At 36.2% G+C, this 20062-nt stretch overlaps 1 protein-coding gene across 3 annotated transcripts in view; it reads right to left on the reverse strand.

Moving 5' to 3' along the window:
* Window positions 1–20062, reverse strand: part of DDX1 (DEAD-box helicase 1) — a 35007-nt gene that overhangs the window by 11925 nt on the left and 3020 nt on the right. For all 3 annotated transcript variants that reach the window (XM_072771028.1, XM_072771027.1, XM_072771026.1), the window contains exons 3-15: window positions 19891–19954; window positions 18783–18812; window positions 17674–17770; window positions 15813–15860; window positions 13339–13422; window positions 13032–13115; window positions 12596–12672; window positions 11840–11912; window positions 10119–10195; window positions 9892–10006; window positions 9040–9178; window positions 4153–4213; window positions 424–522 (exon numbers count right to left, since the gene is read on the reverse strand). In XM_072771028.1, coding sequence (XP_072627129.1) covers window positions 424–522; window positions 4153–4213; window positions 9040–9178; window positions 9892–10006; window positions 10119–10195; window positions 11840–11912; window positions 12596–12672; window positions 13032–13115; window positions 13339–13422; window positions 15813–15860; window positions 17674–17770; window positions 18783–18812; window positions 19891–19954 — 1048 coding nt within the window. The remainder of the gene's footprint in view (window positions 1–423; window positions 523–4152; window positions 4214–9039; window positions 9179–9891; window positions 10007–10118; window positions 10196–11839; window positions 11913–12595; window positions 12673–13031; window positions 13116–13338; window positions 13423–15812; window positions 15861–17673; window positions 17771–18782; window positions 18813–19890; window positions 19955–20062) is intronic.

The following is a 20062-nucleotide window of genomic DNA, read 5'->3' on the forward strand; positions in this document are numbered from 1 at the left end:
ACTGTAATGTATAAAATAATCTATGTATCAACAAAGATAGCTACTTGGGAGTAAAAAACAAATCTATGTATATAGTAAGGAGAGTGGTTAAATAAACCATGAAGTATCCATATAATAGAGCACTAGACAGCCCTTAAAAATTATTTTATTTTAAGGACATGAAATACTTATGCCACTTTATTTAAAAAAAAAAAAAAAAAAAAGATTTCCTAGATTCCACACACCTTGATTTACTATGTATGATAGCATTTATATAAAGAATGGATGAAAATATACCACACTGGTAATAACGATTATTTCTAGGTACTGGGATCATGACTAAATTCTGTTTTTTCATCATTTTACATATTTTTATCTCCAAAAGCATAAGCAAACTTTTTTTTTTTTTTTTTTTTTTTAAAGCATGACTATATTTCAACATACAGCTTCATCCAGGACCAGGAATCTAACTTGGGATAAATTCAGCTTTCCAGTTGACACTAAATCGTCTAGTCTTCCTGGAGTGCCAACGACTATATCTACCTGAAAAATATCAAAAGAAGGAAGCACCTAATGAAAACTGAAGCACTGTTATGATCACCATAAAACAGCAAACAATAGTGGTCTACTTACAGGGAAAACACACATACTGAAGTAGTCATGGTCAGCTCTAAATTCTCAGAACAGGAGTTTGCTAATAATGCCCTATTAGCAAACTTTGGTTTGGAATTAATGTGATGATTTTGGTAACTGATTTTGACAATCTTAACTGTTACATATAGTCTAATATATAAAAATTTGTATTTTCTGAGTGAATGAATTTATGGGAACTCCGAAATCAAACCAGGATTCAAATCCCCGCTCCACCATTACCCAGCTACATAATCTCAACCTACTTCATCTCTTCAAGTTTCAACTTTTTTCAAACGGGTGACACCTTCGGTTTTGCAAGATGGCTATGACAACTGAGAGATGAGATACGTAAAGCACTTGATGCCTAGTGTGCCAGGTGCTTGATAAATATAGTTGATAATGATGATGATCTGACTACCTCAGAACACAGTAATTACTACTTGTCAAATGCTTATAATGAACAGGCACCGTGCTAATGTTTTACAAGTACTATATCATCTCATGACCACCAAAGAAAACACTACTATTATTATTATTCCTTTTTTTTTTTTTTTTTTTTTTTAGTAGACTCCATGGCCAGCATGGAGCTTAACTCAGGGTCTGAGCACATGACCCTGAGATCAAGACCTGAGCTGAGATCAAGAGTTGGATGCTTAACTAACTGAGCCACCCAGGTGCCCTTATTATTCCTATTTTTAAATGAGGAAATTGAAATTTAGAATACTAAAATCACAAGAACTTAAATGACACAGCTCATAAGTACCCAAACTGGCATTTCAAACTCAAAGTCCAAAAATGAGAAAAGGTCTGACTCAAGAACAAGTATTATTTAACTTTTTATCATAAAAATTCTCAAACATAAACAAAGGGAAGAGAATAATGAACCTCACACCAGTACAAAGAATGAACATTTTCCACTCACACTCATGGGCATAGTGATCAGGAATATGGGCTCTGAAGTAAGCTCTACCTAGGAGTTATAAGATCTTAGGCAAGTGACTTAATATTTAATATAAGCCCTCCTCCTAATCTGTAAAAATGGAGGAGAGAGGACAGCCCAGGTGGCTCAGCGGTTTAGCGCCGCCTTCAGCCCAGGGCATGATTCTGGAAACCCAGGAACGAGTCCCACACATCGGGCTACCTGCATGGATCCTGCTTCTCCCTCTGCCTGTGTCTCTGCCTCCCTCTCTCTGTGTCTTTCATGAACAAATAAAATATTAAAAAAAAAAAAATGGAGGAGAGTAGTACGTCAGAGGCCGACTATAAGAACTGAATAAAGTATATGTAAGCATTTAGCCGTGCTTGGTCCATTTTCAGAAAGTAGCCAATAAATTATTTTTAAAGTGTATATATGGATGTGTGTGAGCACAAATAAGATATTATGTAAAATCATTCGATAAGTTAGGCAATTCTAAAAGAAACTTCTACTCTATTAATCAGCCTGAAAACCCACTTCTATTAATTATTTTCTCCATTGTAGACTACAAACATAACTTTCTCCTAACAAATTTATCACTGTTTAATCATTACTTCAATATCTCAGCCCCTGAAAAAGCAAAGCATTCGAATGCTTTTTCATGCCAACATGAGGCATTTATATTACCATAAAAAATAAGACTTTTCTGAAGGGACTTTCATTTGTACTGATAACTATAAGCAAGTCTCACTTCAAAATATGCCTAAAAATAAGGTAAGGCCTGTTTAATGTATTAAGAACCAGCTATATGCAAGCTCTGTGATAGGTGCTGTACATGCAATGAACAAAATACCATTCTGGTTCTGTAACATCTCTTTACTATAGGATTTCAACTCACATGTGAGTTTCTTCTTTCCTCAATTTCAGCAACTGAAGTCAGCCTGAAAACTCACTTTACATGAAATATACACACTAGGTCTCTCATGTTTAAAAAACAACAACAAAAAATAAATTGAAAAAGTAAGAGAAGTATTTATATAACCTATATAACAGCACCAAGTACTCCTCTGGGCCTCAATTGCACATGTTGCATAACTGAGCAACTTTTAAGAATTACATAGTTCTTTCTACTCTCTCATTCCAAAGTGACTTCTAGCCCCAAATAAGACACAACACAGGACTAAAGCTGAGCCAGAGGATGACGGGAAATCGTAGGAGAGAATATAGAGGCAAAGAACATATTAGATCCCCTAAGTAGAATGGAACTGAATCCTGTCAAGAAAGTCACAGAATAACACTGCCTTTAATTTGCCATTGGATTTAGCCAGTACCACATTTTAGATATGACTGACAAAACATATAGAATTCCCTAAGAGCTCCACAGCTGGAAAATAGAGGAGTTAAGAAGCTTAATAACTTACGAGGAAAATGGATTTGGGTTAGAGGAGCCAAAAATGGGAATGGACATTAAATCTCTTACAACCACTAAAAAATACAGCACAGCAAATGAGAACATATCAAAGCAATATTACTATCTCAAAATGGTATTAACAAGTACGGTAATAGGATTCCTTACTTTTAATATGTTACACCAGGTCAATTCAAACCATGTGGCATAAAATTTGGTTTGACAGGGGCACCAATGGAACTGGAGGAAGTGGATGTATTTCCTCGCCATGACTCAGTATCAGGTGGTTTAGATTAAATGATAAAATATTTAGGAAAGGAAATGAAAGAGAAATTTGAAAGAGGCAAGTTATTTCATACATATGAAATATTTTATGAACTCCTATCTATATCTAGCTTCACAGAATAATGGGCACAGTTAAAAATATCCCAATCTCCTTCCCCAATAATGAGGATCATGGTCCTATCTTTGTCCTCTGTAACTGCAAGCCTGCACAGCCTCTGTAAGATGTCCTTTTATCGTTGCCTAAATTCCTCTCCCTCCTCCTAAACCAGTTGATCATTCTTCATCCTTCCTTTGGGTCATTGCCAAAACATCTATATTCTCTGCAATCCACTTGATTTACAGTTCTAGTCTTCTTCTTTTTTTTTAAGATTTATTTATTCCTGAGAGAGAGAGAGAGAAAACAGAAAAAAAAGACAGAGACAGAGAGAGACAGAGAGAGAGACAGAGAAAGAAGCAGGGATGCTGAGCAGGGAGCCTAATGTGGGACTTGATCCCAGGACCCCGAGATCATGACCTGAGCCAAAGGCAGATGCTTAACCCACTGAGCCATCCCCAGGCACCTTTCCATTTCTATTAACTCTAGTTTCTTCTTTTTCCATTATCACCAAAAGAAAGGACTCTGAAATTCACGAGAAAGCAAGAAGAAAATGCTCAAGTGCTCAAAAGACAAAAAAAAAAGTGCTCAAAAGACCAAAAAAAAAAAAAAAAAGTCACGTATGCTGAATTTTGCATGAGGGGTTTGGAAGAAAATACTGTGCTGTATACTCCTAGGAAAAGACAAGACATACTTGCAACATGTTTCTGAACAAATTTTGTTTTTGATCTTGTTCTAATTTCAGCCTCACTTGATTTTTCTTGAATCATAACAGAACTACACCACCAAAATGACAACTCATAATGTAACCTCTTAAAAATTAAAAGTACAACTTACCCCATTATCCAAAACAGAGAGCTGATCCCGCGCTGCAACACCTCCAATTATCAGAAGCTCCCTGAAATAAATACCATAATGATAACGTAGAAAAAGATTAAAGCCTGCTTTATTGTTTGACTTGCATCCATTTCTTTAAAGTGGAAATTTAGGTTAAGTAACTGAGAAAGAATCCACACCAAAGGCTGGAGAAGCGTGGGAACCAAACACTTCATCTGTAGGAGCCACAGAAATACTCAGAGGCCCAAGTGCTGAGGAGTACTTGAGAGCTCAGAACCCAGAAGACATGGCTTCTCGTCTCCATGTCCTCCTGTACTAGGTTAATTCCTGATACCTTAAAATCTGCTTTCAATCTAACTTCTTGGACATTTGTAGTTGTATGCGTATAAAATAGCTCTGAAAGAATATAAAAATATCAATTTTTTAAAAGTTGCCTCCAGGTAGGATAACTAAAAACTGGGGGAGAAGATGAAAGGAGACTTATTTTTCACAGAATATTCTTTTGAATTGTTTGAATTTTTTTTCATTCCAAGTAAATTTTTGTTAATGTTTAGGTTAAAAAAAGATCACCTAAGCCAAGGCAATTTTATGGGGCAAAAGAAGTATTCAATAAATGGTGCTGGAACAAATGGATATGCACATGCAAAAGAAAGAAGTTAAACCTCTTCTTTATACTACACACAAATATTGCCCAAAATTAATTACAGATGCAATTATAAGACAAAAAAACTATAAAACTTTTAGAAGAAAACAGAAGGGTACATTTTCATGACTTTGGGTTAGGAAAAGTCTCAACATATACAATACCAAAACAAAAGCAACAAATGAAAAAACGGACTTCATCAATTTATTAAAAACTTTTGTACAAGAGAGTGAAAAAACATCCCACCACATGAGTGAAAATATTTGCAAATCATACATCTAATAAATAATATTACACGGTATCACAATATATAAAGAACTCTCATAACTCAACAATAAAAAGACAACCCAACTGAAAAGGGGGCAAAGAATGTGGACATTACAAATAGCCAATAACCATAAGAAAAAATGTTCAGGGGCAGCCCTGGTGGCTCAATGGTTTAGCGCCGCCTTCAGCCCAGGGCGTGATCCTAGAGACCCGGGATAGGGTCTGCCTGCATGGAGCCTGCTTCTCCCTCTGTGTCTCTGCCTCTGTCTCTCATGAATAAATAAATTAAAAAAAAAAAAAAAAAAAGATGTTCAACATCATTAGGGATTACAGAAATGTAAATCAAACCTACTACTTTACATCCATCAGGATGGCTATAATCAAAATAAGAGTTAAATATTGATGAGGATTTGGAGAAACTGGAACCCTCATACATTACTAGTGGGAATGAAAAAATGATATTGTCACTTTAGAACACGGTTGACGTGTTCCTGAAAATATTGAATATGAAGTGTGATCCAGCAATTCCACTTGTAGGTATATACCCAGAAGAAATAAAAATGATGTCCACGCAAAAACTTGCACACTAATGTTCACAGCACAGGAGCCAAAAAGTGGTAACAACCCAAATGTCCATCAACTATGGATGCATAAACAAAAACATGGTGAGTGCATTTAAATGGGATACTTTTCATCAATAAAAATGAAGCACTGAGCATGTTGTGTCATGAATGAGTTCTGACAACATCATGCTGAGAGAGGCCAGTCACAAGAGAGCATATTATTGTCCATTCCCTTTAAAATGTTGTCAACATAAATAAATAAAATAAATAAATAAATAAATAATAAAAATGTCACCAACAGGCAAATCTACAGATAGAAAATAAATCAGTCTGCCTCAGCATGGGGACGTAAGAAGGAAGCCAAAAGGCTGCTAACAGGTGTTTCCTCTGAAAGTGAGAAGTTTAAGAATTGGTTCTGCAGTTAGCTGCACAACTCTGTGAATCTAATGAAGACTAAACCTAAACACTTTAAGAGTGGACTGTATGGTGTGTAAGACAGATCTCACGAAAGCCATTTACAAAGACTGTCTCCTTAGGAAGCGGGCAAAATTACCTCCTGATACAGCCAGGTAATTTTCAATCAAATAACTATCATGTATCTTCCTTTATTAATTTTATTCTTAATGATCAGTCTTTTAAGAAATCCTACAACACACTAAGAAAGTAGATGACATTAACACTGAGTCTTAGAGCACTATGATTAAAAATAGGCTTTATGGTTTCCTATCTTCAATTCTGAACAATTTACATAAGAGAATAAATAACACAAAGAGCTTTCTCACCTATGAACATCCATATCTTGGCATATTTCCTAACCACCTACCACTCTAGAGCCATGACATTTCCTAAATTTGTTAAGATCAGATGCCAGATTGTCTATTTAAGAATCACCTGGAAGAGCTGCCATTCTTCTTTAAGAAAAAAAAAAAACTCTAATTCCTATTCCCTAGAAATTCTGATTCAGTATATCCAGGAGAGGACCAATATCTACCTTTGTATTTTTAGATAAGGTCCCAAAGTTCCCAGGTCTGAAAACTATGGTCCTTAAATCTATCATTCCTTCTCCTACAATACTTTATACTCTTATCCTCCTTCCTAATCAGATATATTTATCCCTATAAATTTAGCAGAAGATACCACACACCCCAATTTATGCTTATGTACAAAGTATCATAGGCTTGAGGAATATAAAAGAACAGCCCGGGACACCTGGGTGGCTCAGCAGTTGAGCACTTGCCTGCTCCTGGCTCACGGCATGATCCGCGGTCTTAGGATCGAGTCCCACATCAGGCTCCCTGCCTGGAGTCTGCTTCTTCCTCTGCCTATGTCTCTGCCTTTCTCTGTGTCTTTCATGAATAAATAAATAAATAAAAACTTAAAAAAAACAAAAACAGGGATCCCTGGGTGGTGCAGCGGTTTGGCGCCTGCCTTTGGCCCAGGGCGTGATCCTGGAGACCCGGGATCGAATCCCACATGGGGCTCCCAGTGCATGGAGCCTTAAAAAAAAAAAAAAAAAAAAAAGAAGAAGAAAACAAAAACAAAAAAACCCCCAAAAAACAGCCTCACCTTAAGGATTGTAAAACTAAGTTGGGATGAGCAAAGCTATGCATATTTATAACAAGAGACACTAACACATGTTAGTGTATAAAGATTAAGGTGAGGCCTACAAAATCAGTGGTATCCAAGGTGTGAGAAAGGACTGGGCTGATACAGCTAGGTTAGCTTCACAGACTAGGACTTGAGCTGGGTTTTCCAGAAAGGCTCATTCGTACAGAATACCAAAATGAGTAAACCACAACTTTACCTTCCTAACAAACTGATTTTATTATCCATCTTCCCTTCTAGTCCCTGTCCATAGACATGTTAACCCTTTATACATAATTATAGCACAAAAATTCATTCATACTAGCATTTTACATTCTTCCAAAAAACACTTTCTTATGAAGAATTCCAAGTTCCTTACAAGGAACAGATGCCCTGCTTGTGTCCTCCTATAGTGACTTTCCCTATTGTATCCTCAAGGCATCTTACCCCATTTATTCCATTGTTTCTCTCCCATTCACACAATCCCCATGCTCCCAAACTTAATTCTGTGAAAGCAAAGACTTTCTCATTGTCATATCCCGGATCTTGAGCCTAAGACTTCACGTAGTAGATATTCAAATAGTTTCCAAATGAGTGACATGCATCAATCCTCAAAACAAAATTAATTATTTTACCTAAAAAAATTGTATTAAGTATAATTTATTCCTGAATAAATTTATTCTGTAAAAAAGATCAGTATTAAAAAGATGGCCCTGCATGATGTCAACAATCCTAAGTTTCTAAAATCAGTGGTGATGCTGGCACAACCTGACTATGCCCCTGAACCCTTTAAATGGTGACTTTTACAGTGTGTGAATTATGTTCCAATAAAAAAGGTAATTAAGAGCAAAGTTAACAAAAATCAAGCGACAAATCACCTCACAGAGTTTATAAGGTATGGCCTTCTTCAAAACAAAAGGGAATGCTACTGAGCGAGAAATTCTACAAGATCACTTAATTTATGGTCTCCCTCCAATGGTACCAAGAGCCCTCTGACTAGGTAGTAACCAATGAATGAAGCCCAAATGGAAAAATCCTCATTCCTGTGAGACAGGCTAGACCAGCATCCCCAAACTGTCGACCAACATGCTAGAAACAGTGATATATTTTCTACACAAATGAAGTGATGACTCTAACACTGAATGAAATGTTCCCCTTAAAAAATTAATTTTGGGTACATAGGTGGCAGCCAGTAAAGCCTCCAATTCTTGGTTTTTGGCTCTTGGTCATGATCTCAGGGTCATGGGATCAAGCCCTGCTTCAGATATACACTCAGGGACGAGTCTGCTTAAGCTTCTCTTTCCCCCTCCCTCTGCTCGACACTCCCCACTCGAACGGACATGCACATGCTCTAAAATAATAAATCTTTAAAAAATACAAAATAATAAAAAATTAATTTTTACTGATACTGTTTAGTAGACCATGACACTTCATGTAAGAGAAAAATCTCAACTCTTTTAAAAATAAATTTATCAAATAGGAGTTTTAGGAGTGCCTGGGTGGCATCCAACTCTTGATTTTGGCTCACGTCATGATCTCAGCATCCTGATATCCTTGTGTTGGGCTCTGAGCTGGGAGTGGAGCCTGCTTAAGATTCTATCTCTCCCCCACCCCTGACTCATGCTCTCTCTCAAAAAAGCCCCCCAAAATAAAAAATAAAAAATAAAAAAACTTAAGTTTTATATAACTAATTGCTACTATATATCAAAGTTAAATAGTTACATATTCACACCTATGCATATGTATGCACCCTGAATTTCTACTTCATTCTTTTTTCTTCCAAAACACCTCAAACTTAAACAGGTATCTGAGCGTAAAAGGAAACTTTACCTTAATTTAGGATTATCAATATATTTCTTAAACTGCTTGACGTTATTCAAAGTTTGTTCAGCTAACTCTCGAGAGGGCTCGACGATGAGAGCTTTTGGAGCATTGGGAAGAAACTTGGTTTGTGCCACCTGTGCGTTACCTTAAGAAAATAAAAATGATCGGAACATGTTCAAATCACATCTCAATATCTTTACTTGTATAGCACGATCACAAATATTCCAATATCAAAATTTTCAATAGCAACTGTCAAGAAGTATAGGGGATGATCATAAAATAAAGCTAAGATTCCTAAAATGAACTACAGCTTCTTTAAATTTACTTGCAATGATTACAACTGATATATGTTTTGTGATAAACAAGCTATGAAACATATTTACTTGAACTGAAATAGATTAGGCAACACATGGTAAGCATGAACTTTGGAGTCCACCTGCTTAGGTTTAAATTCAGTTCTACCACTTACTTGCAGTGTGACCTTGGGCAAGTAACGTCAAGTCCCTATTCCTCGAGGTCTTTGTCTGTAAAATGGGAAGAGTACTACCTTATAGGTTGTGAAGATTAAATGATCCATGTAAGCACTTAACACAGTGCCATGGCACTTAATAAGCACAATTTTATAAATACTAGATATCATCATCATGATCAGATTCCCCAAAATGCCTAAACTGAAACCAAATACTCAAGAGTTTATGAATTAGGTTTTGAAATTGAATTTTACTGACATGTTAAGTAAAGACGTGTGACTAAACCAGCAAAGGGAGCATGTGTAACTCCCTCACTACGAGAAGCCTCCTTACTGGAGTTTTTGCCAGTACCCCATTCTTGCAATTCTTACTCTCTCAGGAACAATACCTGTGTGCTGCGATTTGACAACATAACTATCCGATGCCTTGGCAAGAGCAACAAAACCATCTTTTGGTGGAAACTTAAATTCTTCTTCACCGAAGTTAAATTTTAGTTCAGCATTCTAGCATGGAATAAAGGAAGAAAACGAAAATTCTTAACCTAACAGCAAACAATCAGTATGAAACAATGCAGACCAAAGTAGTTTATAATCATAGCAACATTTTCCTGATTACCTTCAAAACACAAGCAGGAAAGAGGGCTTGGTTCTTCATATGTGGTGGTATTTCAAATGCCAGACCAAGGTCTTTTCCTAAAAATCAAAAAATCAAAAAAATAAATAAATAAATAAATAGAGAGAGAGAGAGAGAGAGAGAAAGCAAACTGATCAGAAAAGAACTTCCACACACTACATCAAACCTACCAATCTGCCCACATCCATGCTTTCCTGTCCTATATCCGAATGTCAAACACCCCACTTTTTTACTTTACTCCTAAAAGTGCCCTTCCTCCCCCACTCTACATTTTCAATCATTCCCTTTGCATCAAATCACCTTCATCAGACACTTCTACGAGACAGTCCATGGCATACAAGCATACTGTACATTAAAACACAGACAACCTCCTGGAATCCACATCTTCCTCTATTTACCTTTTACTTTTCTTCTCTCATTTGTAGTAAAACTCCCTGATTTCCATTTTCACCATCATTTCATCTCATCCCATTCTCTATTGAAGTGATTCCCAATCAGGTGTCCCTCAACCCACTTACCATGCTCACCAAAACAGAGATCATTAGCATTATTCACTTGCCAAACCCAGTGATTAACACCTTCATCTTTCCTTCTAGGCTACACTCACCAGCAGCACTGGATACAATCTGATTCTTCCCTCCTACAAATACTTTATTCACTGGGACTGCAGGAACTCTTGGTTCTCCTCCTCCTTCACCTCTGCTAGATTCTCCTCAATTTGCTGACCTCTAACCACAAGAACCCCCGAGGACTCAGATTTCTCCTATGTCTTACTCTCATTCCCTAGGTGATCTCATCCAGTACTCTAGCTTTAAATACCACCTATAAGCCAATATCTCCCAAACCTGTAGCTCCAACCCTGACCTCCTGACTTATACATTTAACCACTTACTTGACGTCATGACTTAGTTGTGTAATAAGTATCTCATATTTAATATGCCCCAAATAGAACCCCCAGCATCCAACTGGCTCCCTATCTACTGCTACCACCCCAGCCACTCTGTTTTTAACACAGAAGTCACGACACAGTGAAAGTGAAGGAAGAAGACACCAATTCTCTACTGAAAACTCTAATGGCTTCCAATCTCACCCAAAAAGCTTGCATCCTGGCCTAGAAAGCTCTATATGGCCTGGCCTCACTACCTCAACTGACCTACATTCTATCAGCACCCCCATGCTGAGTGTGCTTCAGACCCACTGGCCTGCCTCCTTGGTGTTACTCAAATACCTCAAGCACACTTGTCTCAAGGCCTTTGCATTGACTGTTCCCTCTGCTTGAAACACTCTGAAGATTTTTGTATGACCCACCACCCAACTCATTCAGATTGGTACACAAATGTTACCTTATCAGAGAAGGCTTCTCTGACCACCCAGTATAAAGTAGCACACCCCTAGACTTTATCACCCACCATTCCCTTACTCTGACTCCACTTCAGTGCACTTGTTCCAACCTAACATATTTAGGTATCTGTCTCTCTCCCCACCAACAAGTAAGCCACAAGACTAAACATGTCTGTTTACTCCATCTTCTGCTCTATCTCCAGCAAGTACCATGTGCCTGGCATAGAGTAGATGCTCAAGAAGTATTGGTTCAAAAGAAGGGCAGCGAGGGAGGGAGGACTGAAAAAGAGGGGAAGGGAATTATAAATCACAAATACTGGGTATCATGTCTTCTCTAGTACGACAATCTATTGAACATTTACCATTTTTGGAGAATTTGACATGCCCTTTATCTATATCAAGGTAACATCCAATGGTATCATGCATAGTGAATTCCTAGAAAAGCAGAAAGTGCTGTTAATAGAAATAATCATCGTAAATTAAAGCTAAAAGTTCACATACAGCTACATCAAAAGTACGTCAGTGCTTCAAAATAATTCCTTGAAACCCTAATGTAGGTGTCAAAAATGACTATTGGGGAGCCTGGCTGGCTCAGTCAGTGCAGCACACAAGTATTGATCTCAGGGTTCTGAGTTCAAGCCCCACGTTGGGTGTAGAGATTACTTAAAAATAAAATCTTTAAAAACAAAATGCCAATTACAGCATATCCTATATCATGGTAGAGGCATCTTCCCAGGCTTTCTAAAATCAACATGATATTCAGGCTCACCCACATTACTATAGATTTAGACTTGCCAGAAAACCACATTTAGATTCACCGTAATTAAAAATAATAAAAGAGAAGAATATATTCATTCAAGGCAAAGCCAAAATCAAAATAGGTGAAAACAAAGACAAGGTAATATACTGTGGAGAGGCTAATAAATGGGACAAGAGAAAAAGTTATCTCACTTTGGATTTCTTCACTAAAATCCAAATCTGAACTTTCTGTAGAAAACATTCAGAAAATCCACTTAAATTTCAGAGTCCCTTTTATAATCCTAGACATGTCATGAGAGATCAAGTAAGTACACAAGAAAACTCACTAATGCTATGATTAGGTCGATAATACAACTTACCTCTCCATAATTATCAAATTGTTTATTATGGGATTTCTTCCCTGTTCCACCAAAGCCAAATCCAAACTTGTCAGTACCTAGATTTTAAAATGTATTTTATTTACATGGTTAAAAGTAAATATAAAACTAAAAGTAATGTACAAATCTGTAAATCTACAAAACTTGAAGCATCTATGCAATATTGTGTGGTACACATTTATGCATACTAACTGTACTCAGACTTCTCTCATATTCTTACCCTTATTTTCCCGTTTTATACTGTAATACTAAGTACTTCAAATCTTTTTGTAACAGAGAGGTATATATAGATTATTTCCAAGTCTTGAAAATATAAACTTTGTGTGGTTAAGGTTATTATTTAGCTCCCCACTGCAATAAAATGTCAACAATCCACAAATATAAATCAGAAAATTCAGTTTATTTTAGAAACACTTACCTAGGTCTAAGGAAGCCTGCATGGAAGACCACCCAACTCTGCATAAACCTTGGTCATGACAGGATACTTCATAGTAGTGCTTCCCTATAAGGTCAAAATATTTTGAGATTTATACAAACCTGACTCATTTACCACATAGCCACTTTCCCACTGTTTCTGAATTACAATTTGTATGTTTCAAATGAAAACCTGTAGATCTTTTTGTAACATTAGAAATCTTTTCAGATCCTTGATTTTAAAGCCACTTAAAGGAAGTCCATGTATATTACTTCACAAGCTGATACAAATACAAATGCAATTTAAATACCTTTCGTTAATCCTTTTGTAGCTCTGCATCCATGCCACTCTTTCACTTCTCTGCTTTGACAACAAAGACCATCAGACCCAATTGCTGGATTTGAGAAAGACATAAAAAAAACCGTGTCAGTTTAGATTACATAAATTAAGCATCCTGAAATAAATATCATTCAGTCTCATCAAACAAAATAATTCCTTCACTTGTTGCACCATTCCTGACACTGAGACTTGCTGACTCCTGAATAATAAGATCTTCCCGAAAAGTACTCACCCTTACTCATCCTTTGGAGGGCCTCAGCCATGTGGCAGACTAGTTTCTATATGATAATGTGTTAACTAGGACAAGATTTTACTGCATCAAGTCTGCAAAGGAATCAACACAGTACCTAATCTCACACCCACTGATAGTATAGCTGTATCACCAACACAAATGTGTTTAGACAACCATTCTCTAGTCTTTTAAAGAAATGGATCCTCAGAGGGGACACAGCACTCACTCATCAATACCTGTTGCTCTGATTTTATGCTTAACTTAGAGCTTGAGCAAATACTACACTAAAAGGAAAACAGGAAGTATCTCTGGCTTATTGCCAAATCCATGGATCCAGAACCATAAAGCAGGAAAAAGCACAAATAAATAAAATTGTCATCGTTATCTGCGAATACTAGGACCCTGAAAAATTAGGTGGTTCTACATTATACCTCAGGGTCAGTCAGTGCTTATTAACGCTTACTGACTCTAAGGAAAGCATATAGCTCTTGTTTGTAATGGAAAGAAATTGTAACTTCTGTTCCGGTTCAGGCTTACACCCATATTCAGCACCTGAATGCAGAACAAACTTTCAAGAAAAGCATCTCATCACACATTTTACTTCACTGACCAGAAATTAATTTACTCAAAGTATAAATTCTTATTCATATGGGTGCTACAATCTATAAAACTTTGAACTTCATAAAAAGTTCCCTAAGCAATGGCAAATCCTTAAAATTTTTATTTTTAAAAATTCCTTATGCAGTTCTACAGTAGAATATAAACTTGATAATAAATTAGAGGCCATAGGGTAGACAGCAGCAGTTTGGATATTTTTGTCTGTTTTGGGCATGATTCTTCATGCCCACTGTATATTTTTTTGCGTCCAGCTTTTCTTGCTCACCAACACCTGTAGAAAATTCCTCCAAGTCAACACTGTAGTTCTGACTCATTCTTTGTAATGGCTACACAATAGTCCTTGGATACATCCTAATCTGTTTTAAGCAATCTGTCAGCGATAACATTCATCTTGTTGACAGTTTTTACCATTACAGATAATGTTGCACCAAACAGTTTTGTATGTATATCCTTATATCCTGGCACATTTATTCCAAAGGGCTAAATCTTCCAGAAATAAATACACATTTTAAATTTTAATTGGGGGGACACCTGGGTGGCTCAGTGGTTGAGCGTCTGCTTTTGGCTCAGGGAGTGATCCAAGAGTCCTGGGATCAAGACCCATATCGGGCTTCCTGCATGGAGCCTGCTTCTCCCTCTACCTGTGTCTCTGCCTCTCTCTGTATCTCTCATGAATAAATATTTTTTTAAAAATTTAAAAAATAAAAAAATAAATTTTAATTGGGAATACCAAACTGCCTTCCAAAAAGGCAATAATTTGTTTGGTCAATTATCACTCTGATTCTAATCAATCAAATAAGTGTAAAAGAGTTATCTCCCTGTAACTTTAATTTCCATTTCTCTAGTACCTATAAATGTTATTTTTGAACGTTTATTGCCATTTGGATTTGCTCTTCTGTGACCGGTCTATTCACAACCTTTGCCCACTTTCACTATTGGTGATCCTTCTTACCAAAATAGGTAACCTAATCTGCTATGTATTCAAGAACCTCTCAGCAGTTTATATGTATTCCTTATCTTTCATCAACATTGCAAGTGTTCACAATTTTTTTTCTGTGGTATCTTTTCCATTTATGTATTTTTTTTTTTTTTTACTGTACAAAAATAAACCTCAATCTTTTACAATTTCCAAGTTTCCTATTTGGGTTAGGAAAATTCCCCCACCCCAAAATTGTACATGTAGTTTTCTATATTTAAATTATATATATATATATATATATATATATATATGCATATTTAAATCCTAAGTACATGTTGAATTTGTTTCTAAGTTAATTTTACATTGCTCCAGATGGAGCATCAATTATACCAGCACCCTAACTGAATAAATCCTTTTTCCTACTGAAATGAATATTGTTTTCTGTATATTAAATTATCATATTTACTGGGACATATTTCCATTATATTCCAATGACTTTTTTAACTATTCCTATGTCACTACTAAACTACATTTAAGTAGTATTGGACATAGTACCAATATCTGGTAAATTAAATCTTCATTTACTATTCTTTTTCAGAATTTTCTTGATATTCTCAAGTATTACTGAAAATAGATTTCCAAATTACATGTAAGCTGCTAAAATCTATCCACTTACCAAAAGCAGATCCTCTATCATACGGGTTCATTTGCCATTTGTTGAGCACTAAAATTAAAGTCACACACAATCATATGAAATTAACATTCTCTAAACAATAATCCAAGTATTTTAATTTTATATTATACCTTAATTCCTCTAGATTTAATATGGTTTTACAAACTATTTGGGAACGTACAAGTAATGTTTTGCTGTTTTTATTAAAGGCAAAATTGAAAGTGAAAACTAACATAGGTCAAAGGGGATAATCACTGTTCTCTGGGCACATCCTTTCCTCCTCACTTGCTCCACCGCACTTGGCAGTAGATGACGATGGTCTTTGTCCTAACTATGAAGGCAATGATAAAATGAAGCTTTTATAACTAAATATGTTGAAATAAATGACTAATGTATCCAGATCTAGTTAAGTATTGCTGTATCATTTGCAAAAGAAAAGCAAGTCCTTTAAATAAGTCAATATCACATTCAAAAGTCACAATTTCTTCCCTCCTTATTTGTATGGGATCAGCATTTTCCTTTTCTAAAACATCTTAATAGTCTACAGATAACCAAAGAATTGTAATAGCTGAAGAACTCTACATGTTTTCAGGACAATTTCCTGCCAATGTAGAAATCTTCTCTAGATTATTTGTGGTCAAATAATATCGATCATCTACTTAAACACTCTGAGAAATAACTTACTCTTTCTCTCCCTCATTGTGGGCTCCATGTAGTTACTAGTAAATACTTAAACAGAAATCTTCATTAGATTATTTCTAATTAGTTCTGGTCCCTTCTGGAACAGTTATTTTTCTCTCCAGATCCCTTCGATGATTTTAGAATTACCTAACCTCTTTTGCACTTGTCTCTCCAAGTTTAAACACCTAATTTCTTTATTCCTCACAGGCCATGATTTTTGAAACTACCACCATTCTGGTTATTCTCCTCTGGAAGCATTCTCTTTTATCACCAACTATAAAAGTGATCATTTATAGTTGTTACAAGTTCTAAAACTACTTTCAAATAGGCCAATAATCTAAAGAGTTCATGTCCATTATCTCACAATTTAGTTACAAGTGAGTTCATTCTATGAACGATGCAACATTGTTACTTTCAAATTACTGAGAAGAAAAAAATGTTGATATGCCAAGTTCACTCTACTTAAGCTTGCAATTTTGTCACATTCTTGTTTTGTATCATGAAACAAATGTGACTCAAAAGACTGAACAAGTTGTGTCAAAATATAACAAAACCATAGATTACTCAAAATAGAACAGAATTCAGAACCATTTAATGAAAACAATACAATTTACAGATGAGGAATTGATGTAAGATTATACATGGCATAGACAGGACTGGAAATCCTAGTAAAGGATCGATCTCTATGTAAATAGGACTAAACATAAACAGATTTTAAAATTTACACTTTACATTTTAACTTCCTGGACTCCTTTCTTATCTTAAAGGAAAAACAATGCATGCCTCCTTTCCCTGTGGAAGGCAGTATTTCCCACCATCATGGACTTTTACTCCATCAATTTTTTTATAAAAATCCTTAATACTTTTGTAAAACATTGTACCAACTTATCTTTAATATTAGATATAAAAGGTATTAAGAAAAACATTAAAATAACTACACATAATTTCCAAAATGCCAGTGTTTTCTCAAAGAAAGCACTATTAGTATTTTAGGAGGGACAATCTTTCACTGTGTATGCTATAAATGGCATTTAGCATCCCCAATTTCCAGGTCACCAGATGCCAACACTACCTCCCAAATACTGATTTAAAAAAAAGCACATTCTACTTCCCATTTACCAATGCTAGTAATTCTCATTACTATTTTTACAAAAAAAGAAAAATATTAATATGCAAAACTTACCTGAAGCACCAGTTTTAATGGTTGTTTTTCCTTTTTTGCCTTCCTGTTGGTCTTTCAGAGTTTCATAAACTATCTGGATAACTGGAATACTGAAAGCCTACCAAAGAAACAACAGTTCTCTACATTAGTACTCAGATATTAATAACCACTAGCCATCAGTGTTATAAGTTATACTTGCATATTAAATAATTACATATTCCAGACTGTTACTCTAACTTCATTTGTTCACACCCGAAATACCAGCAAGATAACAAGAGAATTGATTAAATGAAGGAAATGGGCACCTGGGTGGCTCAGTCAATTAAGCATGGTCATGGGATCGGGCCCTGAGTTGGGCTCCACGCTTAGCGGGGACCCTGCTTCTCCCTCCTTCTCTATGCCCCCCCACACTCTCTCTCTCAATGAAAGAAAGAAAAAAAAAGAAAAGAAAGGAAAAGAAAAGAATCTTTAAATATAAATAAAAATTCAAAAAAAAAAAATGAATGAACAAAACAGGAGGCAGCTGACAATCCAAAACCATAAATAATGGGGTCCTTCAGAATGAACCTACACAAAGAGGAAAAATACCATCGAGTCTGACAAACTGCTTCCCTGGTCCAGGCCAACACGAGAGCCACGTCTATTTGCAGCCTCTATATTACTAGAGCCATTGCGTTAATTCAGAAATAAATATAGACTAAAGACACTGCAACTCTTTACCCATGATCAGTTTAAAACTATACTATTCTTATACCTACACTCGTAGATCTTACTTCAGAATTAGCTGGCAACTAAAATATCACTCTCAGTGGCAAGCAATCAATTCCTTACATTTTGGAAAAGGTTATTTAATATTTCAAAATAAAAACTGATGTTCAAACTTGCTTTAAAAATCAACTCTTATGAGCAGCCTGGGTGGCTCAGTGGTTTAGCACCGCCTTCAGACCAGGGCATGATCCTGGAGACCCGGAATCGAGCCCCACGTCGGCTCCCTACATGGAGCCTGCTTCTCCCTCTGCCCGTGTCTCTGCCTCTCTCTCTCTCTCTCTCTGTTTCTCATAAATAAAATCTTAAAAAAAAAAAAAAAAATCAACTCTTACAAAGTAAGCCAATTTAAGTTTATTACTTACACCAGTTTTTCCACTTCCCGTTTCTGCAGCCTAAGTGGGAAAAAAATAGGTGAGCTTACAATTGTGGTTGTCAATTTAACATGATACCATGAAGAAATCTTTAAGACTGACTGGCTACTGTAATTGTTCACAGTGCCTCTAGATTCCTTGGAATCCTTCAGTCAACTGTGGCTACTGCAATCTGGTCACTTCTCCCTCACCCAAGAATCTGCTCTCTCCTTTCCCATTGCTACCATTCAAATCCAAGCCCTCATCATTCTAAACTAGATTATTACGAAAGTATCCTAACAGTATCTAATACTGAGCTACACTACCAACTGCTCCCAAATCAGTCCTTCATAAATACACAGTTCTAATGATGCAACACATCCCCCCTTAAAAATTTCCAATAATCCCAGGGTGCCTGGGGGGGCTCAGTCAGTTAAGCGTCCGACTCTTGGTTTTGGCTCAGGTCGTGATCTCAGGGTTGTGGGATCAAGCCCCGCATCGGACTCCCCTCTTGGCACAGAGTACTTGAGATTCTCTTTCTCCTCCTCCTTCCCCCACCCCTGCACGCATTCTCTAAAATAAATGAATTCTTAAAAAAATTTCCAATGATCCCCCCAACAAATACCAATTCTTTAACATGACACATGAGAAAGAGTCCATATAATCTCACTGTATACTTCCCATCTTATATCAATATATGCTCCTCCCACCACACACAATTTTATGCCACCATCTAACTGAATTACTCTAGGATCATATCCTGCATTCTACTATTGCTTTTGTTGATACGCTATTTATAGAGCATTTCTCTTTCATCTTTCCTTTGTCCAAAGTCTACTTTCCCAAGTAGAGCCCCTTGTCTGACACATTTCTCCGTGTACCTGTCTTACTACACTACTGGGTTTAAGCTTCTCAAGGGGAAAGACTGTGTCTTTTTCACCTGTGCTCCCTACAACTTCTGCCTCATTATTTTGAATACAGTACATATCCTAAATGTTGTGAGTAAAAGTAATTTGGTGAAAATATCATTTCTAAGCCTGTGGAGATCTTTAAGTGAGTCACAAACAGCCCCAGAATTGTGTGCCCTCAACTCCCAACACCTCACCAAATGTAAACATACCATAAGTACATCACCGCCTCCTAGGATCAATGGGATAGATTCAGCCTGGATATCAGTTGGGAGACTAAAAGAATCATATTTTGAAGAATTTTGGTTAGCAAAAAAAAAAAAAAAAAAAAAAAAAAAAATCACCTATGCTAAATAAGTCATGTTAAACTATAAATCTAAAAGA

This window comes from Canis lupus, chromosome 12, assembly GCF_048164855.1.
Source record: "Canis lupus baileyi chromosome 12, mCanLup2.hap1, whole genome shotgun sequence".
Lineage (NCBI taxonomy): Eukaryota > Metazoa > Chordata > Mammalia > Carnivora > Canidae > Canis > Canis lupus.